A 27,163-nucleotide genomic window follows, 5' to 3' on the forward strand; every position below is an offset into this window, starting at 1 on the left:
AGCAGAATTGATAATACAGATCGCTGACACAACAACTAGGGTTGATACGAGAAGTGGCAGAACAAGCAACTTGCAAAGTGAACCATCCATGTGGCAGGGACTGTTAGCGAACTTCCAACGTTTCCGTGAACAGTTGAAGCGGTTAACGTGACTGTTTGCAGGGCGAAACATACGGTTATGGAGACTCGCTTCGGCAGCTGAATAGAATCATTCTTGTAGGCATCTGCTTGGCAGCGTCAGTAGAGAGGAGTTCGCATGAAGGCAGCACGATGCTGCAGACTACAGATCAAGATCGATTACGCCAATGTCTCAGACGTGGAGGTTACCCCAGAGGGCTCGCCCATGCCGACTGATCCATGGACCCATAGCCAAGAAGACATACTGCTTCACTGCGCCCAACAGTTGAAGAAGAAGGATAGAGGCGTTCGGGTTGCTTTTTGTCGCGAGTCGCGATATGCACGTGTGATCGATATGCGCCTCGTCGAATCGAACCACCAGTGTTGGAAAGACGATTGCTTTCGAGCGTTGGCCTCTTTTCCGTGCACGCGGTAATATCGCTCCGGGAGATCGCCAACGGCTTTCGAGTAGCTGGCCCCCCGTCTTCCTTTCCCCCCATTCTTCGCATTCACGACCAAACCAGACTGTATAGTAGTCATTGTGTGCAATATAGCATGTCATTCGAAGCTAAATCATCTTGTGAGACTGTACAGAGCGTATCTTGTTGGGCTTAAATCAGATCATGAAGAATAATTTCAAGGACAATATGGTAGCAAGGCAATTTCATCAGGGTAGCGTCGAAGGCGGGGGCTTGAGCACCAAGTGGCCGTGCAAGTAGTCGGCAACTGCTTCCTCGAGGAACATGAAGATTCCTTCTTCGTTTTCACCTGCTCGGACCGCTCGACGTTGGCCACGAGAAATCACACCGTCGAAACTAATCAGCCGATCCGTTGAAAATGATCCAGATGTCGGTAACAAGATCCAACTCGTGGTGGCTGTTCATGGAATCATGGCGCAGTGCAACCTGCAGTACGATGCCTGGACGTCTGCCAAAGACAAGCAAATCTTGGGAGTGCAAGCCATACCGCCGCCGCCTTCAATAGTCTGATGGCCCCGTCTTCTCGAATTCCAAAAGATTAGGCTCGGGCGCCGAGGAACCATCCCTGAAGCAGAAGGAGATAGCATAGTAAAGCCGAATCGAGGGTCCCGACGTCTGAGACATACCAGAGGACTGGGCCGTCACCGTAATCATAGCGTTTTCCGACCATGAGTTTATGCTTCCGGCTCTGGGGCAAGGATCTCTGAGACCACCAAGCACTGTTGATGTCAAAGCGCACAGCCCTCATGCTATGCCAAATGCCTACAGCCACGAGTAGCCGCCATCATCCAGCAAAGGTATATATCTAGCCTTCGTCTTCCTCCATAGCACTCTCTTTTCATTATCAGCATCTCAATCATTCTCTCATCTTCTACACTCTCACCCAATACACTCTCTTCAAGCAATCATCCACTCTCTATAACACCCAATTATCAATCACATTCCTGATCATCTGATCAATATGCGCACTGCCGCAGGTTTCCTGTCGGCTGCCGCCCTTGCCGGTCTGGCAGCTGCTTCTCCCGCTCCTCAGCAGCTTGACTTCAATCTGCTTGCTGCTGCTCCTACTGTCCAGACTGCTCCTGTCTTGAACGGTATCTCCAACCAGACTGTCACCATTAGCAGCTCTGCTATTGCCCAGTCTATCTCTGCTGCCGTTAGCACCACCGCTACTGCTGTCTCGTCTGCTCCTGCCCAGGTTGTCAACAAGCGCAGTGTCGAGAAGCGTGATATTTACAACTGGTGGAACTGCTTCTTCTTCGGTACCCAGTGTGGTACCAGCTCATCCACCACCACCAGCGCTGCCAAGGCTACCAGCACCAGCAGCACCAAGACTTCTTCCTCCTCGGCTGCCGCCTCCACCACTGCTGCTGCTGCTGGTTCCTTCTACTTGAAGGATGCCTACAACAACTACCTTGGATGCGCTTCTGGACAAGACGGTATTGCTAGCTACGTCTCCAACAAGGCTTCTGCTGTCACCTTCACCATTGACAGCAAGACTGGCTACCTCTACGAGGCCGGCCAGGCCTATGCTGCCAACGTTGGAACCAGCGTCAACCCTCAGTTGACCTACTTCAGCACCATCTCTTCCCTCTACAGCTTCATCACTTGCTCGCAGAACACAGCCCAGGGTTGGTTGGAGTGCAAGGCCAACGGTGTCTTCCAGCAGGCCATGACCTGCAACAACGATGGTAATCTCTACTTCGGTCCCACTATCCCCTTCTGGTGCTCCTGGGTTCCTCTCTACTACGTTCCTGTCTCTGCCGCCTCTTCCAGCTCCTCCAGCTCCAAGGCTGCCTCGACTTCTTCAGTAGCCTCCTCTTCCTCAGTTGTTTCCAACTCCCGCTCCAGCTCTTCGGCTGCTGCTTCGTCGACCTCTTCCGGCTCTGCCACCGTCAACACTGTCTCCGGAACCAGCTCTTCCACCACCGCATGCCCTACTACTCCTGAGGAGGGCACCTACTGTGGATTCATCAACCCTGAGGACCCTTGCGCTCCTCAGCCAGACGGATACGGCCCCAAGGTTACTCCTGACACTGCTTCTGCCTTCCTTGCCTACGCTCCCTTCCACAGCATGGCCTCTGCTGCCCCTACTGTTGTCCCTAGCAACAACACCGCCATTGGAGCAGGCAACGCCTACCAGCAGACTTTCCTTGACCTGAACGCTTCTTCCAGCGCCAACTCTTACCTTGGTCTCTACACCTTGACCTCTTACAGCGTTGCCGACTGCGCTGCCCACTGCGACAGCACTTCTCTCTGCACTGCTTTCAACATCTACATCGAGCGTGATCCTAGCCAGAACCCCTCCAAGAACGACTCGACTGCTCCCACTGTCTGGGGTTACTGGTGCCCTAACCCCTCGTCCATCACCAACTTCAAGTGCACTCTCTGGGGTTCCAACCTTGATGCTTCTACTGCTACCAACCAGGGCGAGTGGCGCGAGGACTTCCAGGTTGTTGTGACCGCCTCCAACGGATATGATGCCACCAACACCACTCTTCCTCCCAACGTTGTTGACACCACCAACACCACTGTCTCTACTACCAGCATTGCCTCATCGGTCTTGTCCAGCGCTACTCCTGTCTCCAGCAAGTCTTCCAGCACTTCTTCCAGTACTTCTTCCGTTGCTCCTTCCGCCACTGCCTCTTCTGGCCCTACCTGGAGCGGCCCCAAGACCTGCGGTGGCAAGGCCATCAACGCTCCAAACTACTGGATGGGCTCCAAGTTCTACCCTGGTCCCTTCAACCCTCAGGTCTGCGCCGACTACGCCGCTTACCAGCACCTGCTCAACAAGCAGGCCGCTATCGCCGCTGGCCTGTCCTACTTCACTCCCTGCAACAGCTTCAACGCCTACTACCTGCACAAGAACGGTATCCCCCACGGTACCTACTGTGCTCTGTACGATGCTAGCATCAGCACCAGCTACGCTACCTACACCGGTGGCTGGTCTGGCAACGACAAGTACGACTGCAGACAGTCTTACCAGTACACCCGCCAGACTCTTGACCAGGGCCGTTGCTAGATCAGCAACTCCACCCTGATTGAGATCTGACGAGTTTACAAAAAGACATGTATTCATGAGTTTTACCGAGCGATATAGACAGCGGGCGCGTACGGGACCCTTTGACAGCACCGGGGTTTTTTTCTTCTTCTTTTCTTGTTTGATACTTTACTGCTTTGGATCTTTGAGAATCTGATTTGAAAATTGTACATACATACCAAAACCACTTTTTTCACACACAATTACTACTTCTCCGACTTTGATCTGTGACCTTGCAATCAGACCCCTCTCAGCTTCCAGACCCTCGGGACCCTCATGTTTCCAAATTCTCAAAAGGGTCGTATTGTATCATGCTTCGAACGCCACAAGCAAGCCCCAAATCGATAGAAGCAACGGCGAAGGATGCAACGAAGAAAACTTTAAGCCTTGGCACTCAGCCCTACCTCATTATTTCCTATCTGTCCAAGTTTTTTTTATCTCCCTTCTGCTTTGGTCGAGGTAAGACATTACGGGGTGACCGAAGTAGCGCTCACAAGGACGTTTTGAGGTAAGACATTTTGCTGTTATGTGGTGATGACATGTCTTAGACTTTCGAGTTCGTATTCTTGACGGGTGGTATGCGGATGACGTTTTTGCGAGAAAGTGCTTTGGACGTGTTGGTTTTATTTTGAGGTACGAAAAAAACTGGGTTTGCTATGCGCATTCGTTGAAGTCTACAGATTCTCATGCTCAGAACTTTTGCGCTAAAGCACAGTGTACGACCAAGTTGCGTAGAGAGTCCGAGTTGTCGAGTCCGAGGTTGCCGGCATATTCCAACCTCAATTGCTCTGGCGTGAGCTTTGTGAGAAGCGACTTGATCGTTGGCTCAAGGGCAAAAGTTGACGAGAGCGAGACTGCTTGGTCGTCTACTTGATGCTGGGAATGCACTACACCAAGCCACTCTTGCTCTGTTTTCGCTTCCCAGGCAGCGGACGAACAAGGCAGAGGCATGTTCCATTCCATCTCATCATTCAGCGGTTCGTAGTACGGCGAGGCTTCACCAGTTTCAAGGTCCTTGCTGGCAAAATGATTGACAATGTGTGCGAGGAAGACTGTTCTGCGCGCAGTCTCTCCAACTAGCCATGTCACCCATGCTGATGAAACTGTCCCGTATCGAGTAAGTGAGTCATTGCTCAGTGCCGCTGATGGATCTGTGGCTTCCGGGTGTGATTGGTAGAACCGGCGGGTCATCTAGCAGCAATTAGTTTGATTATACGATAGGAACAAATAAAGCATGCGACTTACTTTTAGCACGACAGGCAAGTTTAGACCTCTCGTCCGCGGACCCAGTTTCCAATCATCGTTGGTCATGTCTGAGTGGTCAGGTACTTCCATCATCTCATAGAGCCACATGGCATGAAGAGAATCCCATTCTTCAAGGCAAGAAGTTTTCGGCTGCACATATGCGTCAGCACTGGAAGTTGGCAGCTTGGAGGTGACTAGAACTTACGAATCCTTCGATGAGACGCTGACGCTTCGCAGAGATGACACGTCTCAGAAAGGATATGTTACTGTTGTTGTTTTTGGCAATGCCGTGATCTCTGGATTAGACATGTTATAAAGTTCATGATGTAAAAGAGGAGTATGATAATCAATGGAAGCTAGTAATGCCGGGTAATTGCGCAGCATTCGTATCACTTTGTCGATTTGTAGAACACAAGGAGATTCGTCGATTGCTCTGAAGGCTTCTCGACTACCAAGAGATATTGCAGGCGTTATTGGTGCAGCTATTGGCGCTGTTGGATCGGGTAGCGTAACATTCCATTGCAACCACTCTGATGACGCCCCTTGATCAACGATGTTTTGGATGGGCCGCTGATCAATAGGTCCCGTGGAGAACGGCGTAAAAGCTAGGTAAGACCCATCCTGCATGATATCCATATCATTGGGTGTCCAATTGGCGGTTTGGGCTGTCCAAGATGGGTTCGACGTTGAAGTGGTAGCAACTAAGCCATCCAGTGATACGGTTGTGTTGGTTCTCATGACATTCTCATCAATGTCGTTGTTATGTTGCAAGTCTAGAGTCATGAAATCCGGATTCTGTGATGCCGAGGAACGGCGAATCACATATTCGCAAACTAGATTGCGTGCAGTACACCGAGAACAAGTCGGCTGTCTCAGGCAACACTTTGATCTAGCTTGTACACACGCGCTGCAGGCCTTCCTTTTCGACGTAACCTTGTTCGGTTTGCAGTGACGTCTATGTCGGACTAGTAGATCTCCTACAACAGGCATTTAATCAGTCGTGATTCCTTGAAGAGCCGTACATAAGATGTCGTACGTCGCCTATACGTTTTGTGGCAGAGGTCACACTCATGCTGATCATCTACACTAGTAGACTGCATGATGAACTCAACCTCAGATAAGAGCTTGTTCAAATATGTCTGCCATCTTGAGAACAGCCAAGGACAACGACATGGTAGAGCGAGGAGGCTTATCTCAGCAGCCAGATCAAAATGACAAGCTATAGCTTAGCTAAACCTGAAGACCGCCAACGGCATGAAGTGTGATGCAACAACATAAATCGAGAGTCTGGCAGCTACAGAATGGATGATGATGATCAGTTGTTCAAGGCATGTCATGTGTGCTACTCAGCATTCTAATCGCCTGGACGCTGAAGCAGACGGAGTTGCGACGACTGATGCCCCTCCAGCTTGTTCCCGAAAGGAGCAAGGCGCCGGGGAAAATTGGTCAGGGTCCAGCCTGTGCTTAGTCATCACGTGCTCCACGCAGTTGCCTGCTTCCAGCCATCTCAAAGCGCCTTCCACAACTATCGGACTTTGAAGACGCCGTATAAGAAGTCACTCAACTGCGGGTTCATGAACGCGCTTGTTGTTTCTGTGGGCTTTCAATTTATGCCGTTCCGTAAAGCAGTCTGAGCTCAGCGATGAAAGGTCAAGTTCAAATGGCTATGGTCGAGATAGCCTGACAGAATGCACGAATACTATTAATTTCAATATTTATGAGCACCTCTGACAGACAGAGGTCCTTCAACCACATGTCAGATTAACTTCAGCAGCACCGTCATGACATAGCGGAGGAAGAATGCTCATACTGCACAGTCGGAGTAAAGACGTCCTCCTCCGGTGACTCCCATTGTGTATATAAAGAGGACTCTGGACACTCATAAGTTACCCTGTTGCATCTGCAAGATCCTTTAGCCCTTGCAACTTTTCTGCTGTTCATATGATCTTTGGCCTACGAAATCTGCACGGCGTTGCTGCATATATTGTGCGTCTGAATTGGGTAAGTGCCATGCCAAACACTAATCGAGTATCATCAAGGCTCGTTGCTTGAGCGGATCGTACACATCAAATTTGCCCTTGTAAGACAATATGCTAACAAAGCCGGACAGATCTTCACTCTGCCATCTGTTCGATCATACCATCTCGCATCTGCAACAATGTCACCCATACTTGGCACCCAACCCTTTCAAGTCACGGGTCTGCAGAATCTTAGCATCGGACGTGCTCTTCCGCATGTACCAACTGGGCATGACGGGTCCACTATAGTCAAAGGTACAGGCTGGTCCCTACCGTCTGGAGCATACACAGCCCGTCAAATCGTTGAAGGCTGTGCACCACTGCTCGAGACTGTACTGCACCACCTGAGCCCTTCACCACCAAACCAACCTTCAGCTCGCGAAATGCTCTTGGACAATCTAGCTTCCAACCTCGCTCTTGGCACTCGCGAGTCCAGTCTCGAGGTTTCTGCAAAAGATGCTAGCCGCAAGGAGTTCGCAGCTCAAGCTGTCAAGATTGGCAAGACTCTTGTCACTTATGCTCGCGAGACAAAGGATGTCTCTTTCGACCCTGACTATGCTATTCGTAGCCCTTGTGAGGGACATCTACTGAAACCTGCAGTCACGCTATTGATGTTTGGACCTCGTAGCTTGGGTCACCTAATGCAGATGTACAACGAATATTTGCACCAGATGGTACTGCTCCGAGATGCTCTTCTGCCGTTTGATAACTATGAGGAAGTCGTTATTCCAATCACTGCTGGAGAGGGGAAGCAGCGACTAGGCATGAGATTTACAGAATCAAATCGAATGAGCTTTATCGCTGAGCTCATGACAAAACTAACAACGCAGAAAGCTGTCGTAAGATCTGCGCAATCTCTCCTGGCGCGGGACTTGGCTGCAGACAATGCTTATGGCTTTCAATACCGATATGGTGTCATTCTGCCTGCAGCAGTCGTGGGAGGACAGTCTTTGCGTCTGCTACGCTACATCCCTGCCATTATCGATGATGCAACCCCGGAAGTGTCTTTCGAGTACGAGTTTGCAGATTACTACACTACTCCTCGCATCGATGTTCCACAACCCAGCCAGTCTTCGAATTCAGATGCCACTCAGCATGGACTCACAGATTGCTCATTCGCAATTGACGGGAGAACAGATTCTAAGTCGACAACTCGCATCCTGCACCTCCAAAAGTCCTACGCCAATGGGAATTGCTCAACCATAGATGTCGGCCAGATCTCCCGTGGCTGGCGCTACAGCTACAAAGCTTCTGCTCAATCTTCGAAGTCTGCTTCTAAGAAAGTGGTTGCGAGTGTTCACTCCGCAGCAGATTTCCTTGCAAGTTTTGGCTCTACTGGGCTTATCACGGATAAAGAGGGAGGTGTTCACCTTATACAATGCAGCAACAATCTCGAGCTTTTGGCATGTTTGGGAGCGATCTATCCTGACAATATCATTGTGCTTGACGAAGGTGCGACATTGGCGGATACGGAAGGTGTAGGACAGTCTTTACCTGGCGAACCGCGATTTATCCTTCAGATTACCTGATTGGATATGCTGCGCATGCTGCAATTTCCCCATTGATGGTTGTCGGTCAATTGCTTAGCTGATTCTCGACGAGTGCTTCTGTGTACTACCTTCCATCTCAATGGCCGCGGGAAATGATTCCAAAATACAAAACACACCCACGAAGTCGTCTCTGCAATCTCCTCTGCTGCCATCTTTGTAAACAGCTAGAATTTCTCCAGCTTTCATGTCCTTGCATAGCGAAGAGACGGATACGTTTGCCCTGGTGTTCAAACACTGACACATAGTAAAATCTGCATCATTTCCCAGCTCAATTATGATGATAGGGACATTGAGTGCGTTATTCTGTGGTCCGAAAAGGTGAAACATGGCGATGTAATCGTCGTTGTGAATGCCTTGTGTAAACGGCTTGTGCACCGCCAGAGTTTCGCCAGGTTCGAGGTCTCTGCAAAGTGAACAAATGCTCACCGCCGATGCGGATGACACATGCTGTAAATTTGCAAATCTCGCGTTCTCAGGTATTTCAATGTTGAGTACAGGCGGCCTAGGGGACGGGCTTGCCAATACAGAGTATGTATTGATGGGGGACAGATGCGATCTTGTCATCTTCGAGAATTGTAGCGAGACTCGCAGGTCCGTAGAAGCTTCGAAGAGGAGTCTATAGTAATGTCGAAACAAGAACTGGAACGATATCCCTTTTCCATTTGCTGGACGGTGTCTTAATCCGGCACCGCTATCTGATGCAACCCTATGGTCAGAGAAGGAAGTGCTGTAAGCAACTACAGCCTTCGGAAGCTAGTCCTTACAGCCAGGTCACTGCTGGCATATGGTCATGACGGCACACTTCCAACAGGTGCTGTTTCTGATGTAACCTCTCACCTGAGCATGTTTGATTTTCACAAAATTGGAAGTGACCGTAAACCAGGCTTCGGGGCAAACCGCGCAGATCCGTGGTAGCTAGCAGTTCAGACCGGTGCCAAGCTAGTACAGACTTTGCGACGTAAGTGATGCTACAGTTACAGATGCTTGCAACACCTCTCGTCTCTGTGATCACCGGTTTTCAGGCTTCACTTTTGTTTTCTATACCAAAAACTTCATATATGACCAGAAAAATTGAATCTAGAGTCTGGGTACTTTGGCCGAGTGGTCTAAGGCGGTGGTTTTAAGTTGATATATGACGAAAACACCACTATCGAGAGATGCGTGGGTTCAAACCCCACAGGTACCATCATATCCAAATTTTTACACTTTTTTTTTGTCTGTGAAGCCTCGAGACCTGGTACTGCCAAAATTGAGGAAAAGTACCATTGTAGGCAAGGTTGCTTTGTCAGGGACCTCTGAGCCGTGGTCTTGTTGCCGGATATGCTGATTTGTTGCAGAGATATGCAATTTTTGGTCTATGATGAGCATTCGAGAATTTTGTCTTGTGGTGTTTCAGGCTTCAACCGACGACTACCTCTAATAAGCAGTTTGGACTGAAAGACCAGCTTGTCGACGTAAGAATCAGTTCTCAGGCCTCCAAGCCACAACCTCTTCATCCTCCTCTGCCGCCTGAAGCTCGAAGTTCTCAAAAGATCTCCTGTTTCCTTGCTCATCGCAATCCAGTCCACAAGCCTTGAGAACAGCCCACCTCACAGCTTCAATCCCAATCTTTGCACCACCACCCCACCCTTGCAGTCCTTTAATCTGTTTCTCAGCACTCGCAGCCAGAACATCTCTTTTCTTCCTCCTCTTGCCTTCATCCAGTGTACTCAACTGTTCTTCCACCTCTTGGTAAATTTTGTCAAGTTTAGCGACTTGACGGGCGAGTTTCTCAGCTCCAGGGACTTTAGAGTCCGTCATAACTATCCTATCCACTTTGGACAGAATGATTTGATAATCAATCCCCACAGTCTCGAAATGTTGCAGCAACACAAGATCTCTAGGTTTGATACCGTGTAAAGCGTCGACAAGTAGAAAAACTTTACGCAATTGCCTTCTCTTTTCGAAGAATTTGTTAATTTCGGGGCCCCATTCTTGACGAGAGTGGTAGCCGTATCCAGGTGTGTCTACCACCACCAAAGCTCCTGCAACCAATTGCTTAAGTGGTTCTTTGGCTGCTGTGTCTCTTTGACTGCCTCCTACGCCAAACGCGTTAAGCGTCTTCGTATGTCCAGCCTTGCTGCTCACTCTTGCGATTTTCTCTTTAGGACGGCCGAACACTGCGTTCAAGAGGGAAGACTTTCCGACATTGGAGCGGCCTACGAAACACACTTCGGGGTATGGGGATCGAGGTATTGTGGAGAATTTGGCGGCGGTCCAGAGATGGATGGGAGGGGAAGCTGGGTTTTGGAAGTAGCGATGGGCGTAGGTTTGTTGGGCTGGTGTGGGTGGAGAGGAGACGTGGTAGCGTTGGAGGTCGACTGGTTTCGGAGGTACGATGTCTTTGACTGGTGGTGAGGACGTGGGAGGTGAAGATTTCGGTCTTGAGGTTGTGGGAGGTGAAGATTTCGGTCTTGAGGTTGTGGTGAGTGGAGATGTGGTTGAAGGTAAGGTGTGTCGGGCTGGCGACGGCGCTGTGGTTGTCGCGGTGCTCGTGTGTCGCAAACCCAGTATACGACTGCGGGCGAGATGCGCAAGACATCTCCGCCGTATAATTGAATCCATCTCGAGTGATTGACCGTCAATTGTGTTTATGCAAAAAATTGGAAGGAGCGAAGAATGCCAGAGAAAGCACTCTCTCGTCGCTGGTCCGAGCTTCAGATTCGGCCAAAATATTTCACCTTGATGGGAATTGGATGCAGCGAAGCAAAATAGGTAGACAAAATTGATCAGTACCTGCAAGCATACTGGCTGACTAGCACCTCTAAGAACTTGCGCTATGTCCTCTAATTCTCCATTTTCTCATGCTCATAAGTTCCATGATGCTCATGATCTCCTATGCTCTTGTAACATGTCCCTGATAACTCCTTGTTCGTGTAAATGCCAAAAGACCAATCCTTCTATTGTTCGAAACGACCGCCTCCCGACCTCAAGTCGGGCGAAGGCCTGGGCTGTTCATTCCCAGACGTGGACTGACACCTCCGTTGCGTTCTCTTCGGAGACTGCGAAGTTGCGACTCGATCTGTCTGCGTTGTTCTTGTTCCGCCTGTTGCATCTGTTAGCTGTCTGATCTACTTGAATGACCCAAGGAATGGTACTCACTCTTAGCAACTTGACTCCCTCTGCTCTAGTCTCTCTCATCATCTTCTTGAATTCATTTCTTAGCACCATGGTGCTGGTCGTTTCCCTTGTGCCACCCAACTCTGGTGTGCCGCCAGGGCTTCTGACACCAAGCCATCTGACCTTCTCATCGCTGAGCTGCACCTCCAGAGCATCCATCTTGTCACGAAGCGAATCAATCACTCCCTCAAGCTTCTCACGCTCCTTCTCCATTTCGACCGTCTCGCGCGTAAGTTCTTGGTAGTCAGTCGCCATGTCGGCAAGCTCCTTCTCCAATGCGCGCATACGACCGTCGTCGCGTGTGCCTGCTGCCTGGATCTCGCGTAGCGTGATGATCTCTCCTTCCAGCGCTTTGGCTCTGGACTCGGCATTCTGATGGAGTCCGAGCATTTCGGCCATCTGGCTCTCATGTTGGCCCTTGTCATGTCTCAACTGCTCCAGCTCTGCCGACATGCTCTTGGACTTTTGCTCCATCTCTTGGAATTCGGGGTGCGACGTCACTTCTTTGGCACGTTCTGATCGACTGCCGTACGCACCATCCAACTCCGCCTTGGCCATTGCGACTTCGGTGGTGAGACGTACGATTTCAGCCTCGAGGTCATCCATCTCTTCGGCCTTGATAGCCAGATTGGCCTCTGCAGTATCTCTGGCTACCTTGGCCTGGTTGAGAGATCCAGTCAACTCCTCCAGACGGTCTTGATGGTCGCTCTCCTTGTGCTGTGCTTCAATGGCTGCAATTCTTGCCTCGTCTTGATGCTCGGAAATCTTGTTCTCGAGTTCAACGATCTGATCCTCAAGTTGCTCGATACGCTTGCTGTGTGCTTCAACTTCTTCCAGTGCCTCTTGCTCACGCTCCTTGAGCTCTTCGATTTCACTGGCACGAGCAGCATCTTCGCTGGTAGACTTTCCAGCGAGCTCGCGTTGTTGTTCGATCTGTCTCTTTAGGATAGCAGTTTGGGACTCGAGGTCGTTGTGGCGGGAGAACAAGTGTTGAACCTTGGATGTGAAGGCTTCAGTGCTGAAAGGCTCGGATGTGGTCCTTTCGAGCTCTTCATCATCAAAGTCAACATCTCTGTTGGCAGCAGCAGACTCTTTAGAAGACATGATTCCCCAGAGGCCTAGCATAACTGCCTCATGTTGTGCAGATTTCTCAGCGTGAGTGTTGGCCTTGGCATGTGCCTCGTCTAGATCTCTCGTCATGGCTTGATGAGAGTCCTGAAGAGATGCAGAGTGCTGCAGCATGTGATCGACGTTTGTAATGTTCTCCTCGAGGTAGCTGATCTGATCTTGAATTCCTTGACCAGTGGGTTGTGGAGGTGATTGTATACCTTCGTAGCCAGAGAGGAAGGTGAATAGCTGGTTGTTGACGCCCTCCAGCCTTTTCTCGACAAGACCCTGATCTGCATCCTCGCGTGATTGAGCAATGTATTTGTGTTCTTCAAGTAGGGCAAAAATGCCGTCTTGCAACTGCTCGAGCTGATTGTTGAGGCGAATCGAAGGCTCGTCGTCCTCTGGGTAGGCGGATGGAATGTCGTCGGGCGAAGTGTCGATGCTGCCTGCACGGCCTTTCTTTGCTTGTGAGATGAGGGAGCGCATCTGGCCGTTCAGGAACTGTAGGCGCGTGTTGACATCGTTCAATTGGCTGTTGTGGATGATGGACTGGCCTTTCGAGACATCGCTGTGGACACTCTGATCGTAGTCGCGAATGTGAGGCAGATGGTCAGGCGAGAGATGGTCGGCGGCTTCAGCCTCGCGCTGAAGATGAGCGGCCTGCAAGACAGCAGCCGTATGGCACAAGAGCCTGCTCTCAATGTATTGTCTGCGATTTTCAAGACCAACCAGAATCTGAACCAGCTCTTCAACCTTCTTCTCGCTTTGAGCAAGTTCTTCGCTAGCCTGACCGGCGCTGTTGCTCTTGACACTGGACGAACTAAGTCTTCTGTCCCCCAACAAGCTCTTTCTACGGCCTTGCGAGAGACGGCCCTCTTGCAAATACAGACGGTGCAAGGAGCGAGCGGCCTCACGGACTTTGCTCTCGAGAGCGAGTTTGCGACGTGTTCCCTCAATACGGGCATCGACTTTTGTCTTCTCTTTCTTCAAGGCGTCGACCTCTTCGATAGCCAGGATGTCGAATCGTGAGCTGTCGAACATGGCAGTCTCGACTAGGAGATGCCTGTGCAGGGCGTCGCCATTGGCGAATGAGTCGGTCCTCGGCGTGGGTGGTTGTTGCATGTCGGAGGGACTGATCAAAGAGGGATGCTGATGAGCATAGGCACTCTGATTTTGCTGCAGAACAGCCATGGCCTTCCAGTCTGTGTCGGTGTAGCCTGGTGTGCTGGGATCGAGGAATGATGTTTGTGGGTAGTCGTGAGCGGCACTGAGATCATCAAATGGATCAGGCCTCGAGTGGGCCGGCGACTCTTGAGGATGCATCGTGACGGCCATTGCAATTGAGCGATGAGAGCCAGGAGAAAGGGGTTAGGCGGGGTTGCTGAGTCGAGTGTGTTACGACCTGTTGATTCCACCGCGTCCACAATTCAATGCTACCTTGACCGAATTTGAGGCCAAGTATCAAGGCTTCATCGTCGATACCAGGAAAGAGCGAAAGAAGAAAAATCAGGAGGCTGTAAGATAATGTTCATGAATTTGAGCTGAGCTGAGATTACTTTGGCCAATTGCTCCGCTCCACACGGGAGACACAGACTCACAGACCGGAAGCCGTTGCGCATCAATTCTCTTCTAGAAGCAAATCACCCCCTGGTCCTTCTCCTAGGATATGGTCTACACATCAACAGGAGGCTGTCAGAATTCAACACTTTTATTGACTGCATCCTGCCGAACCCTCTTTGTGCCTACTTCATGCACAAACACTTCCTTGTGCTATTTCATGTTGCTCAAATCAATTCTTGGCCTATCCTCCTTCCTGAATCGAGGCCTTTTGACAGCTCTTAAGATGAGATCAAATACACTCGTTTCCACAGAAGGCTCCACCAACATGTTCAACCAATGACTGCTTGCTGCAAGCGCACCAGAACGCGTGAAAAAATGAACCTGTGCAAGTGCCACCATGTTTGTGCTTCCCTTATCATCGTGTGTTGAAGTACATTTGTCACTCACGTAACATCGCATTCCTCTATGCTTGACTCGAATGTCAAGAGCTCTCACCACCAAACACAGCAGACACTCTTGGTCGTTCTTGCAAACTGTTCCTATCGTATATCTGGTTGCCTTTAGAATAGGCAGGTTCTTGAGCCTCAGCACTGGCGGGCACCTACAATCCCAGTCAAGCAGGGTCGTACCACAAGCTTTGAGAAATGGAACCGCGAGAAGCAACCTCGCACACCGAACAGCGACACCATAAGGTACCTGCAATCAGCAAAGGAATGTCTCTCCAACAGTCATGACAATCTGTCTCAATGCGATTACACAATCATGCGCCAAGCATGTTCATTCAGCGTGGTTGGGAGTCAGCTGTAGCCAACTTCAAAGCATCCAAGATGTGCTGGCAAGCAAGCCACAAAAGGACATGCCGGTCGTCCTATACTTGCCCTCGATATGTACCATAGCAGCTCTCGGCCGAAAGGCAGAGCAGAAATAGTTGACGCTGAGAGAAATGCCCGATTTCAACTCGTGGATAAGAGCGGTGAGAGACGGACCGCAAAGTCGGGGCTTCTCTTCCCACGCACGCTTCTTGAGAAAACACGCTGGCAAACAAACACAACAACCTCGCTTCCAGAGACTCTCCGAGTTGGAAGGTTGCGGGTAAAAAGTGTGATGAGCACTCATAGAGTGTGTGATGTCGCGCTGGAAATGACGAGGTCAGCAAGTTTATTTGCATGTTTCCAAAAATGCACAAGACACGCGAAGGACGGGGGTGATTGACAGGTCCGCGATAGATTGAGGTTACGCCATCATCTTTACCGCCCAGCCAGCTATTCGTCGGGGACCATCGGTGCATCTCTGGGAGAAATGACTCTCTTACCGTCAAAGCAGGTTTGTGCAGGCACGGGCGTCTTCTGCCAATGCACATGCTGGCCAACCACACACTGAGGCCGCACTCCTGACTATCACCGACAATCCGCACGCGTCTGTAGGCGATCATCCCATCACATCAATGCTGCAATGCACCGCTGCTTCGGCCAATCTCATGCTTCATCATCCTTGTCCGGCAAAATTGCACGCTGGCGCTTGCAGACTCCCCACTTGCCGGCCTGACTTCTGGTCTCGCATATGTAAACCCGCTTGCTGCCCAACTCGTTTCTGCCTTTCTCCTCTGCTGATACCCAATCCGCTCCTCTCTACTTTATCTTGGCATTCTCCTGTCTCTCGTGCTTTTGCACATTGTTTTGCTTCAAGAAAACATCTCAAGAACACAATCAAGTGTAACAGGCTTTATATTTGAGCCAGTTTACCACACTACCAGGATGACATATCGCACCCGCGAGGAATATTTGGACAGGTATTGACCCATGTTTTACTGTTTTTGTTTTGCTTTCAAGCTACCTGGATGTTTGCCCGACCGGGCCTTTTTACTGTTCTTTCCTTGCCGTTTGCTTTCATGCATTTTGGAGCCAGCCTTTTTAGGAAATCATTTGGATTATCCCAGGACTATATATGCCCAAAATGCCAGGCCACACAAGGATACCCAACCGGATCGGATGGACCATTCCAAGACCAGCCAAGGACAATATCCGGATCACTGTAGCACAACATACCTTTGGGAACCGGGTAAGTACCTCGAGAGCCCGGATCTTCTCTCGTCAGCCAACACTCGTACACTTCTTGCTTGCTACATTGACAGCTCTGTTGTCAGTCAACTTATATGAAGAAGACTTGGCTTGAGTTTGTCTGTTGTAATGCTTTCGGTGCGATCATCTCATTACCGGATTTGGTCCCTTTGTTCCTCGGAGTCGCCATGAGACAGATTCAGGAAGTCGCTAAATCGTGCCTTGACGAGATATGCAGGAACATTTCCACACACCAAAGCATTAGCTCTCATCGGACAGGAATCCTTATTGCTTTACTGTTGTCACACCAGACTTGCAAGGTCCTCTTCTCTCAGCATGACTCTGTTTGTTGTGGTCTTTGGTCATGTCGCCAACAGCTGTACGGCTCAGAGAGGCTTGGACATTTCCCACGTCGCTAGATGTTTCAAGCCCTTGTCGAGGCGGTACCCGTCACTTGGCTCTTGCACCCTCATACCAACAGAAGCTTTTACGACTTGGTCTTCCAACACGTAATCATCCTCCTATCTTGTCCTGGATAACCTTTGACATATCCTACTGAGTCTATACTCAGCTCCCTTCAACATCCCCATGACCGGACCTGTCAACACTATTGACGATACTCATTCTGCACAGACAGACACTCCGACCACCTTTCAAGTCCGGATCTGGATCACACTATCCACTGGGCGACCGATTGGTTGGTAGAGCTCAATGAGATAAAAGTAATGATTTGGGCTAACATGAAGCAGGCTACTTCTTTCTTCTCTCTTTCTCACTGTTCTGATACATTAGCTGCTGCATTACAATGAGTCGTTGTCGCTGACTTTTTCCTCTCTATCTAGCAACTGTCATTTTCTCCCTTCCACTTGCACAAATTCTTTGTTTGCTTCACCATCTGAGATCTGCCACTGGAATTCATCTGTCTGGGACACCACCTCTTTGACACCTCCAGCTTCCCCTGTAGACTCTTTGGAAGACGCCTCTTCGGACTCTGGCATCTTTTCGTGTGACTCAATGAGCTCATACAGTATGGACCACAGCGCTCATTACTCATCCACATCACCGGGAACCAAGATGGAACACATTCCGGAGACTGACCTTTATACCACGCCTGGATGGACGGATGGCATGTTCTTGTCAGGAGCCGCCCCATTTTCGCCAGTCATGAGTGATTCGAATCAGAGTGCCTACACTCTCCCCGCGTCGGACGTAAGCTTCCCCTCACTGGACCCATCGATTTCACAGGATATGCCCATTATGGATGCCTGTCGACCTGAAAGCTGGGTAGCTGAGCAGCCCAACTTCAACGCATTTGCGGAGCCCGCTGTGTTCGACACCGAAATGTTTGCTTTCCCTGCCCAAGGTATGGACGTCCCTCAACCCACTTTCAATGCCTGGTATTCCCCCACGGAAGCCTCTGCCGAGCCATACTTTGCCATGGATATCCCAGGACAAGACCTTCCTAGGATTATCCCACAGACAGCCGGATTTGTAGGCAACCCAGTTCCCATGGCCCCATATATTGGATATAGCAACCAAAGCCTTCGTGCTGGTCACGCTAGGGTAGACAGCTTATATACTCAAGCTTGTCCACAAGATGTTGCAGTAAGTTACAACCACATGCCATCGGATACCCAGATCCAGGAGATTGCTGGACACCGCCGGATGACTGTGCCCGTGACCTCGAATGAATCTGTCCCGGCAATGCCTTTGCCAAGTACCGAGCTGGATCTACCATATGGAGCCCCTATCCAACAATATAGAACACACATGCCAGGTTATTCCAGTGGATCCATGGTGCCATTCTCTGTACAGCCTGAGGTTCCTGTTCTGGGCAGCAACGTTTCTGAGTGTTCCGTCGGCAGTGTTGCTCCTCACGGATATGGGGATACTCCTTGCAGCCCAGCTTCTTCCACGGCCACAACCAGGACGAGGACCGAGGATACTGACGGACGGGCTCGTACTGACCCTCTGTACTCCGCCAAACCTGGCAAGGACGGCAGCTATCACTGTCCCTTCTTGGCCTCTGAAGGATGCCAGCACAAGGCTACTAAGCTCAAGTGCAACTACGAGTGCGTGAGTTTCTTTGTCTCCAAGAGTCGCTTCTAACATGATATCACAGCAAGTACATTGATTCACACATTAAGCCATTCCGCTGCAAGCACCAAAACTGCAACAACAACCGTTTCTCGTCTACCGCTTGTCTTCTCCGCCACGAACGCGAGGCTCATGGACTCCACGGACACGGAAACAAACCCTTCCTCTGTCAGTTCAAAGACTGTGACCGATCCGGCCCGGACAATGGATTCCCCAGAGCGTACAACTTGCTCGACCACATGAAGCGCGTTCATGGTTATCGTCCGGACAAAGCAGCCAAGACACCTCCAGCCTCCAGTGCAGGAAGAGCAGCTGGAAAATCCCAAGACAAGGTGAAGAAGAGAAGGACCGCCAGTGAAACAAAGAAGGAGTCTGCATCTCCGAGACTAGTGCAGAAGCTTGCAGTAGATTCACGCAAGCAACAGATGTCTGCGCAATGGCAGACTCAGGTCAATGAGATGCAGAGGCGCTCTCGTCAATTCGGATGAATGAAGAACCAGTCCAGGACCCAGAACACAATTGGAGAACAGATACCACAGCCCTTCCCATGAACGGAACTACCCCAGCCAGAGGATAACTGTGCTAGACGGATGTTGGGCCGTAGAACCACCCCCGGACACGGAGATCTTACCTGGAACCCAGCGGAATAGGAAGATGGAACATTGAAGGAAGACACATCCCGCCAGCGGATCAGAGGATATCGTGAGAAGCCCAGCGAGTCAGGACAAGAGATTGAGACACAGATCTCGGTTTCACCTGGAAGGTGGAGAAGCTAGATCGGACCCCAGCAGTTCCGGAGTCGACAACAACAGCTTGTTTGTACCAGCTCTCGTCGACATGTTCTTGCTCGTTTTTGTATTTTGTTCTTTCTTTACTTCTTTCGGCTTTTTGGAGTGATCTCGTGTTACTCGTAAATGCTTGGGCACCCGATGTAGCGACAAGCACATTTCTAGATAGATAAAATAGGCATACATGATTGATCTTGCAAGATACAAGCGGATGACACGACCGTCATCTGACAAAGTGCTCATATGACAGTCATCAATGGGAGGAATACGGATCTACCCGGTGCTGACCATAACTTTTATACAAGATACTTGATGAGTGTTGTCCTCGTAGTAGAAAGAATTAGGGCAAGGATGGTGAGCAAAACACAAATCAAGAGATTATTGTTGATCGCATTGCTCGTAAAGAGATCTTCGCGATACGAAGTGGATTAAAGTTTTAGCCAGCAGTTCTGTCAAGCGAAAGTTTATCGTTATGCTGGGAAACTTGGACCTCGGCGAATAGATCAAGAACAAGGACGGAAGTTTCGTCATCCGGGAAGGGGTCGCGACATGTGAAGGCTTCCAGATTCCAGAAAAGCCGACGGGCCTTGGTGCGCTGCTCACAAATCATTCCAAAGGGGAGCGTTGTGGTTCAAGGATTGATACGATAAATTACTTGTATATGAAGCCTGTTCTATCTTCTTCCGCTTGCTTCCTATCTGCTGCTCGACTCTCTACACCTTCTGTCACCTATATCAACCTTGCGACGAGATCTCTTTTTAGCTTCAGAAAAGTTGCGACATCGAACACAATGGCTTCTGCTACCACTTTCCACGACTTCAAGCCTCTTGACAGTAAGTTGATGAGTGTCGCGACCGCAGGGAGACGAGCGACATAGAGCTGACGATAATGTGCAGAGAAGGGCAACGTCTACGATCTCTCCCAGCTCAAGGGCAAGGTCGTCCTCGTCATCAACACCGCCAGCAAGTGCGGTTTCACTCCTCAGTTCGAGGGCCTCGAGAAGCTTTACAAGGGTGCGCTTATCCCATTCCTCGCTCGTTACCCGCATTCTCTTCTAACTCGTTCCTCAGAACTCAAGGCTTCCCACCCCAACGACGTTGAATTCCTCGGTTTCCCCTGCAACCAATTCGGCTCTCAAGACCCCGGCTCCAACGACACCATCCAAGAATTCTGCATGGTCAACTACGGCGTCTCCTTCCCTGTTCTCGGCAAGACCGACGTCAACGGCGACAAGGCCGAGCCCGTTTTCGAGTGGATGAAGAACGAACAACCCGGTATCATGGGTTTGAAGAGAGTCAAGTGGAACTTTGAAAAGTTCTTGATTGGCAAGGATGGCAAGGTCAAGGGTAGATGGGCTAGCACTACCAAGCCTGAGAGCTTGAAGGCTCCTATTGAGGCTCAGCTCAAGGCTTAGAGGGCTGGGGAGTGGACACAAGAGGATGAGAGGAAGTGGAGGCACGCTTGTGCGATTTTGCATAATGGCTTGCGCGAAGAAGAATGCGCAGGTCTATTCGGACCCTCATTGATACCCGTGTGTTTTTTACGATACGCAGAATGAATATTCCTATCACGAGAATGATGTCGCGACCTCTTTTGCTCTGAAACACTTTCTGAGCTGCCGATAGCATTGCAGTAACTCGTGGCGAAACCTGCTCATCTTGACATGTCTCGCACTTTAGTAATATGATGAGCAAGCTCAGAGTGGAAGGAGCGAATAGTGATAACTCTTGTACCATCTACCACAAGAATACATATCACACGAACAGCAACAGCCCGCGAGTCAAGACTACCATCTCAGACGATGCACATCGGCGCTTGCGCTTTTAGCAACGGGACGGTATCGACTATCGACTACCGAGTCATTCTCGGATCTCTCGCGAGCATGATTCTTGTCGACGGATACGAGTCATGAGTCTTGTGCTACAGGCTCATACCTTGAGCGACATGGAGGATCACGGCCGTAACACGAGATACAGCAAGGTGGAATACGAGGTCTTCGGCTCTGAGCGACGCTGACCGCCTTTCGAACTCTCCCATCAACCGCCGAATAGGCTTCTTCTTGTCTTGTCTATACCTATACGTTTGACGGCAACACGAAATTGTAGGTAAGCAATGTTGATTTCTTTGTTCAAAGCAAGTAGTTGTTCTTGCTGCTTGCTGTTTCGTTTGTACATACACCGAAAGAACACGTATCTTGAGTCTGTGACGCTTCTATTCCTCCCTATCTCCAAGTATCACAAGATATAGAGTATCCTAGAAGAAGCCAAGGTGTTTCTTTTGCACTGTCTGCATCCAACAGACCAAGCAGCACAGAAAAAGAAAAAACACTTTGACCACAATCTCTCTATCTCAATTCTCCCATTCGATTTCTCCAGCTTTTGCCCCATACAAGTGACTGACGCTGACAAAGAATTTCTCTTCTAGCCCTTGAATCACCAGAACAGAAAAAAATCAAATGTGGGGAAACAACATTCCCGTCCCTGGTGGCCTCAATAGTTTCGACGACAAGAAAACCTCCCAGGATCAAGAAGCAATGCTCCGCGCCGCCGCCATGAACAGCACCAAAAAACTTCACATCGGTATCGTGGGCGCTGGCTTCTCTGGTCTTCGCTGCGCAGACGTGCTTCTCTCTCACGGCCACCGCGTCACCATCCTCGAAGCTCGTAACCGTGTAGGTGGTAGAGTGGGACAAAGCCAACACCTCGGACATACGGTCGATCTAGGACCGAATTGGATCCATGGAACGGACGATAATCCCATTTTCGAGATCGCGAAGAAGATGAGCACGGAATTGCATTATTGGGATGAGAGACAGAGGATCTTGGATACTAATGGAAAACCTTTGAGTCAAGATGATGCAGAGGAAATTGGCCGTATACTTTGGGAAGACGGATTGATCTCCAAAGCTTTCAAGTATAGCAGGGAAAACACAGCCACCATCGACCCTCAAACATCACTTATGGATTACTTTAAGCAAGAAGCAGAAACACTCTGGAGAGACTTGGAAACAGAAGAACAGCAACGAAAAAGACGGACCTTCTTGAAGGTATGCGAGTTTTGGGGTAGTTATGTGGGAAGTGCTACAACGAAACAGAGTTTGAAGTATTTTTGGTTGGAGGAGTGTATAGAGGGTGAGAATCCGTTCGTTGCGGGAACGTACACTAAGATTTTGGAACATGTGGCTAGACCTGCGTTGGAGAAGGCAGAGGTCAAGTTGGAGACTAGAGTTACAGGTATCAAGGAGAGAAAGAACGAGGAGGATAAGGTGAAGGTGGAAGTGGAGGGAGGCGACAAGTATGAGTTTGACGAGGTTGTCATGACGGCGCCTTTGGGATGGTTGAAGAGGAACAAGAACGTGTTTGTCGATGGATTGACTCCAGAACTGGATAAAGCTATTGATGCTATCGGGTATGGTTCTTTGGATAAGGTAAACCATCTAACTTCCCACCCAGGGAAGCATCAAACTAACAAGACAAACAGATCTACATCACCTTCCCAAGCGCCTTCTGGGAAGAAGCTCAATCCACAAAAGGCGAACCCAACGGTACAGCACACCTCCCCACCACCACCACTTCCACTCCAAACACAACAGCAACAACAACACCCTTACACCAAAACTCCTCCTCAACACACACCTCAAACTATCCAGGCTTTACCCATTGGTTAGCACCCACCTACGCCTCATCCACAAACCCACACAACTGGGACCAACAAGCCATGAACCTCGCCGCATTCCCTGGTAACCTCGCACATCCAAGCCTGCTGTTCTATATCTATGGTGATTGCTCTGCACACATAGCATCCCTAGCCCAACTACCCCAACTCCAACGCGATGAAGCTCTCCTCGCCTTCCTCCACCCTTACATCTCCCTCCTCCCAAACTATTCTTCCTCCTCCCCTGCTTGCGTCCCAAAGGCTGTGTTCGCAACCGCATGGGCAGGAGACGAACTAGCCGGCTATGGAAGTTATGCAAACTTCCAAGTTGGATTGGAGGATGGAGATAAACATATTGAAACTATGAGGAAGGGGATGCCAAACAAGAGTATTTGGATTGCGGGAGAACATACGAGTCCGTTTGTTGCGCTTGGTACAGCGACAGGGGCGTATTGGAGTGGTGAGAAGGTTGCTTTGAGGATTTTAGAGAAGGCGGTGGAGAAAGAGGAGCAAAAGGAGAAGTAGAATGTAGGGGTTTGAATTGATGGGTGATTCTGCATAGCATTGTATCTGCTCGATCTATTTCTTTCTCATTGAGGCGTGGTTCGTCTTTCTTTCCTGGTAAGCCAGATTCGAGAAGACTCTATCCCAAGCGTCCTGTGAAGTAATTGATGCTTGAACAAGAGTGGCCTTCTCTTCCGATTCAAAAGGAAGTCCTGCCATACTTGAATGATTTTGTACCTCTCTGTACATTCTCGGGAGAGGGTTTTGTTTGGACAGCATTTCCAGATCTTGATCCAATTGTTCCCTCATATGTAAACCATAGCTCTTTACTTGTACATCATATCTCTTCCATAATTTACAACTTTCCTTCAGTCTCCTCCACATATGCCTTCAAATGCTCGATTGTGACAACCTTGATGCCATATTTCCTTCCAAACTCGATACACTCTTTCGCCCTCATCATGTGCAGACCACCTCTTTCAGCTTTTCCAGGGACTTCCGTTGACTCCTCAACAATCTCTGCAATAACACCGACGTGGTTCTTGTCGCCTGACAGCCTTGCAAACTCGACTGCAGCTTCTGTGTGTCCTTGTCGTTGACGCACACCACCAGCAACTGCGCGCAGCGGCACTACATGGCCAGGTCTTCTGAAGTCGGAGGCTTTTACATCTGCATTTGCTAGCAAGCGACACGTTGTGCTGCGGTCGGTTGCGGAAATACCGGTGGTGACGTTGTCGGAGGCATCGATGGTGATGGTGTAGGCGGTGCGATTGGGGTCTGCGTTTGAAGAAGCGGCGACCATGGGAGGCAGGTCGAGTTTATCGGCGAGGGCGTTGGGGAGGGCGGCGCAGAGGTAGCCGGAGGTGTGGTGGATCATAAACGAGGCTTTTGCGGGAGTGAGGGCTGAGGCTGCAATGATGAGGTCGCCCTCGTTTTCGCGATTGGGGCTGTCGAGCACGAGAACAAACTCGCCAGCGGCTATTGGAGGGAGCAGTTAGAGGGCTAGTCGAGAGTCGAGAGGATTGGTTGGTGGGTCAATTACCAAAGGCCTTGATAGCGGAGGGGATGTCGTCAAAGACGAGGTCGCCGGAATGGTCTGCCATGGAGTGTGTATGTGGAGGAGTATGCGACTCAGAGAAGAAATGTCGCGAAAGAGCAGAAGAAGTGCTGAGTTGACGTCGAGGTGAATTGGCGCAAATGTGGAAGGTGCTTTGTGATGTCGCTGATGACTGTAGCTTCCCCGAAACACGGCCCTCTGATAATTGATTACTTGAGCGATTGGTAAGCTAGAAACTCCAAATCTGCTATACAATCTGTGGTATAGACAGCGGAACTGGAAAACAGTATATCTGCACGAGCGCAATCACGGAAAGAACGAGTCAATTGATCATGTGAAAGTGTCTTGTTTTATGGATGCCGATAGCATCGGATAGAACCCTCGGCGGGTAGAACACTCGGAATCCCATCGCGGGGCAGTTGCAACCCGCTCAATTCCTCCCGAATCCCGAAACCGCCGAGCTAAACTTTTTAACCCTCTTTGTTAAGTGAATCCTGATTAATTAGCTGTCTTTATTTGTCCAGGATGAGGTAGTCCTGTTCGCACCTTCTATCTCTCCTTCCTCTGCAGACACATACTAGAGCTTGTATTCTCTTGCATCGCTCAAATGCTCATCTTTGAGAACCGCAAGCAGCACACCTTGTTCCACATCATCACCTTCCTCATCCTCCAACTCCAGAGCCCACGTTATTGTGCCCGATCTTGGACTTCGCACTTCCAGTTCCATCTTCATCTGGCGTACGAAAGCAATTACTTGTCCCTCTTTCACCTCTTCTCCTTCTTCGACAAGCATCTCGACTAACTTACCGTTCATTGGGAGTATGACATGCGCTTTGTTGCTTGCATCCCCTTTTTTGTGCTTCGAATTGACTGCCGCTTGACTTGCACCCGTACTTTCGAGCGACATCTTGTATGTCTGCGATCCTGCACCTGATGTGCTGACTGCAACCACGGCAGATAGTGTGTCTGGGAAGTCATTTCTCAACACTTTTTCAATCTTCACATGATGACTTCGAACTGCTTTCCCTTCCGAAGTCTCGACGGGTGACAGACTCAGAGCCCATGCATTGCCTTTCCGCAACAATGCACCTCCGACTGCACTACCACCACTTGACTGACTTGCAGAATCATCCACAGCAGGTAGACTGGTGTTCAAATTCTGTATGCGCTCACCAATTCTGTCGCCAGCCCCAAGCAGCCGTGAAACATTCTTCTCGAGCCATTGATTGTCCGCTGTGCCACTCTCAAACTCTCGATCTGCAACAATCGCGCGGAGGAGACCCAGATTGGTCTTCACACCGACGATCTCCGTGTCTTCAAGTGCCCGACGAGCTTTGACTACTACGCTCTGCCAGCTCGATGCGGTGACAATGATCTTGGCTAGGAGATTGTCAAAGTCCGATCCTATGACTGCACCTCGCACAATATGCGAATCTACACGGATGCCATTTCCGCTTGGAAATCTTGCTTGGGTGACACTGCCAGTGCTGAGCGAGAAGTTCGCGTTTGGATCTTCGGCGCATAACCTCAGCTGTACAGAGAATCTGGAAGGTGGGTTTGCGTCTGCGGTGGTGGGCAGGTCGGCGGTGTGATCTGCCAACCCCTGGGCTAACAATAGTTGCTCGTGCACCAAGTCTACATTTGCTATGCTTTCGCTGATCGTATGTTCGACCTGAATCCTTGGGTTGATCTCCAGGAAGTAGAACTCGTTCTTGTCGACATTAACCAGGAACTCGAATGTGCCTAGGCCGAGATAATTTACTCCTTGTGCAATTCGCATTGCCGCTGCAATAACTCGAGCCACAGTAGTCCGGTCTTCAATAACAGCAGGCGCAATTTCAACAATCTTTTGGAAGCGTCGTTGCATGCTGCAATCTCTTTCCCAGACATGTTTGGCGCCACCTTTTCCATCTCCAATGATTTGAATCTCGATATGCTTGAAGCCGTCCACAGCAGCCTTTTCAGCAAATACTTTTCGGGAGGGGCTCTCTGCGATGCATCTTTGTACTGCTGCTTGCAATTCTGCTGCGTCCCTGACTAATCTGATGCCTCTGCCGCCTCCGCCATCTGCGGCTTTAATCATGATTGGAAAGCCCACTTTGTTCGCAAACATGCTGATGTCCTCGGCTTTCTGAGAAGGCGATGTCATGGCTTGCAGCACAGGTACGTTGAACTGGGCAGCGAGCTTTTTGGCCTCGACTTTATCTCCAGTGGTTTCGAGAATGTTGGATCCTGGCCCGATTACCATACAATCCGCTTCCTCCCACATCTGTCGAGCAAACTCAGGACTTTCTGAGAGGAAGCCATAGCCAGGATGTATGGCATCAAGACCTCTTTCCTTTACTAGTTGCACCAGTGCAGGAATGTCCATGTATGTTGCTGGCGAAGGAATCTCGATTGCATGATTTGGTCGTCCCAGAGATATGTGAGTCAAATCATTGGATGTATAGAGGCCATACGTTTCCGGTGGACTTGGTAATTCGCGTGTTGATTGTAGAATGCGAATTGCGATTTCTCCTCTGTTGGCAACTAGGAGTTTCTTGATGGGTCGTTGTATCGTGGTAGGCATTACTGCTGGTGGTAAGTTGTGATCAAGTGATCCAACCCTCAACTGGCTTTCGAGAACAGGTCAGATGAGAGTCTTAATTGCTCAGTCTAGAGTCTTCGTGCAAGCATCGCATGCCTCGGTGTCGCGTAGGTGTCGTTGACGATGAGGGACCAGAGCGCGG

General features: G+C 50.0%; 11 protein-coding genes across 11 annotated transcripts; 5 read left to right on the plus strand and 6 right to left on the minus strand.

Moving 5' to 3' along the window:
• Nucleotides 1–2,525: 2,525 nt before the first annotated feature.
• On the plus strand, nt 2,526–3,584 carry M437DRAFT_34551 (uncharacterized protein; the record flags this gene model as incomplete). Its single annotated transcript, XM_041019278.1, has 2 exons — nt 2,526–3,107; nt 3,189–3,584. Coding segments are annotated over 2 exons (978 nt in total), but the record flags the coding sequence as incomplete, so codon positions are not given.
• Nucleotides 3,585–4,325: 741 nt separating this feature from the next.
• Nucleotides 4,326–5,980, minus strand: M437DRAFT_79060 (uncharacterized protein; the record flags this gene model as incomplete). Its single annotated transcript, XM_041027096.1, has 5 exons — nt 4,326–4,826; nt 4,881–5,030; nt 5,086–5,109; nt 5,148–5,857; nt 5,917–5,980. 5 exons carry the CDS (start codon nt 5,978–5,980, stop codon nt 4,326–4,328), a joined length of 1,449 nt encoding a protein of 482 aa, XP_040875372.1.
• A 1,058-nt stretch (nt 5,981–7,038) lies between these two features.
• M437DRAFT_59426 (uncharacterized protein) lies at nt 7,039–8,427 on the plus strand (the record flags this gene model as incomplete). Its single annotated transcript, XM_041023578.1, has 1 exon — nt 7,039–8,427. One exon carries the CDS (start codon nt 7,039–7,041, stop codon nt 8,425–8,427), a length of 1,389 nt encoding a protein of 462 aa, XP_040875373.1.
• Nucleotides 8,428–8,481: 54 nt separating this feature from the next.
• Nucleotides 8,482–9,012, minus strand: M437DRAFT_59439 (uncharacterized protein; the record flags this gene model as incomplete). The annotated part of the gene is made up of 1 exon (XM_041023580.1): nt 8,482–9,012. The coding sequence occupies one exon, from the start codon at nt 9,010–9,012 to the stop codon at nt 8,482–8,484; it is 531 nt and encodes a 176-aa protein (XP_040875374.1).
• A 993-nt stretch (nt 9,013–10,005) lies between these two features.
• Nucleotides 10,006–10,806, minus strand: M437DRAFT_31745 (uncharacterized protein; the record flags this gene model as incomplete). Its single annotated transcript, XM_041019211.1, has 1 exon — nt 10,006–10,806. A coding segment is annotated over one exon (801 nt), but the record flags the coding sequence as incomplete, so codon positions are not given.
• A 610-nt stretch (nt 10,807–11,416) lies between these two features.
• Nucleotides 11,417–13,908, minus strand: M437DRAFT_59606 (uncharacterized protein; the record flags this gene model as incomplete). The annotated part of the gene is made up of 3 exons (XM_041023607.1): nt 11,417–11,533; nt 11,590–12,012; nt 12,109–13,908. The coding sequence occupies 3 exons, from the start codon at nt 13,906–13,908 to the stop codon at nt 11,417–11,419; spliced, it is 2,340 nt and encodes a 779-aa protein (XP_040875376.1).
• A 4,220-nt stretch (nt 13,909–18,128) lies between these two features.
• Nucleotides 18,129–18,919, plus strand: M437DRAFT_59499 (uncharacterized protein; the record flags this gene model as incomplete). The annotated part of the gene is made up of 2 exons (XM_041023589.1): nt 18,129–18,406; nt 18,457–18,919. 2 exons carry the CDS (start codon nt 18,129–18,131, stop codon nt 18,917–18,919), a joined length of 741 nt encoding a protein of 246 aa, XP_040875377.1.
• A 1,090-nt stretch (nt 18,920–20,009) lies between these two features.
• Nucleotides 20,010–20,633, plus strand: M437DRAFT_88665 (glutathione peroxidase 1; the record flags this gene model as incomplete). The annotated part of the gene is made up of 3 exons (XM_041028883.1): nt 20,010–20,052; nt 20,116–20,232; nt 20,290–20,633. The coding sequence occupies 3 exons, from the start codon at nt 20,010–20,012 to the stop codon at nt 20,631–20,633; spliced, it is 504 nt and encodes a 167-aa protein (XP_040875378.1).
• A 1,119-nt stretch (nt 20,634–21,752) lies between these two features.
• M437DRAFT_59518 (FAD/NAD(P)-binding domain-containing protein) lies at nt 21,753–23,398 on the plus strand (the record flags this gene model as incomplete). The annotated part of the gene is made up of 2 exons (XM_041023594.1): nt 21,753–22,646; nt 22,700–23,398. The coding sequence occupies 2 exons, from the start codon at nt 21,753–21,755 to the stop codon at nt 23,396–23,398; spliced, it is 1,593 nt and encodes a 530-aa protein (XP_040875379.1).
• Nucleotides 23,399–23,732: 334 nt separating this feature from the next.
• Nucleotides 23,733–24,480, minus strand: M437DRAFT_59514 (3,4-dihydroxy-2-butanone 4-phosphate synthase; the record flags this gene model as incomplete). Its single annotated transcript, XM_041023593.1, has 2 exons — nt 23,733–24,355; nt 24,420–24,480. The coding sequence occupies 2 exons, from the start codon at nt 24,478–24,480 to the stop codon at nt 23,733–23,735; spliced, it is 684 nt and encodes a 227-aa protein (XP_040875380.1).
• Nucleotides 24,481–25,011: 531 nt separating this feature from the next.
• On the minus strand, nt 25,012–27,003 carry M437DRAFT_79067 (uncharacterized protein; the record flags this gene model as incomplete). Its single annotated transcript, XM_041027097.1, has 1 exon — nt 25,012–27,003. The coding sequence occupies one exon, from the start codon at nt 27,001–27,003 to the stop codon at nt 25,012–25,014; it is 1,992 nt and encodes a 663-aa protein (XP_040875381.1).
• Between the last annotated feature and the right edge of the window lie 160 nt (nt 27,004–27,163).

This window comes from Aureobasidium melanogenum (genome assembly GCF_000721775.1).
Source record: "Aureobasidium melanogenum CBS 110374 unplaced genomic scaffold scaffold_33, whole genome shotgun sequence".
NCBI lineage: Eukaryota > Fungi > Ascomycota > Dothideomycetes > Dothideales > Saccotheciaceae > Aureobasidium > Aureobasidium melanogenum.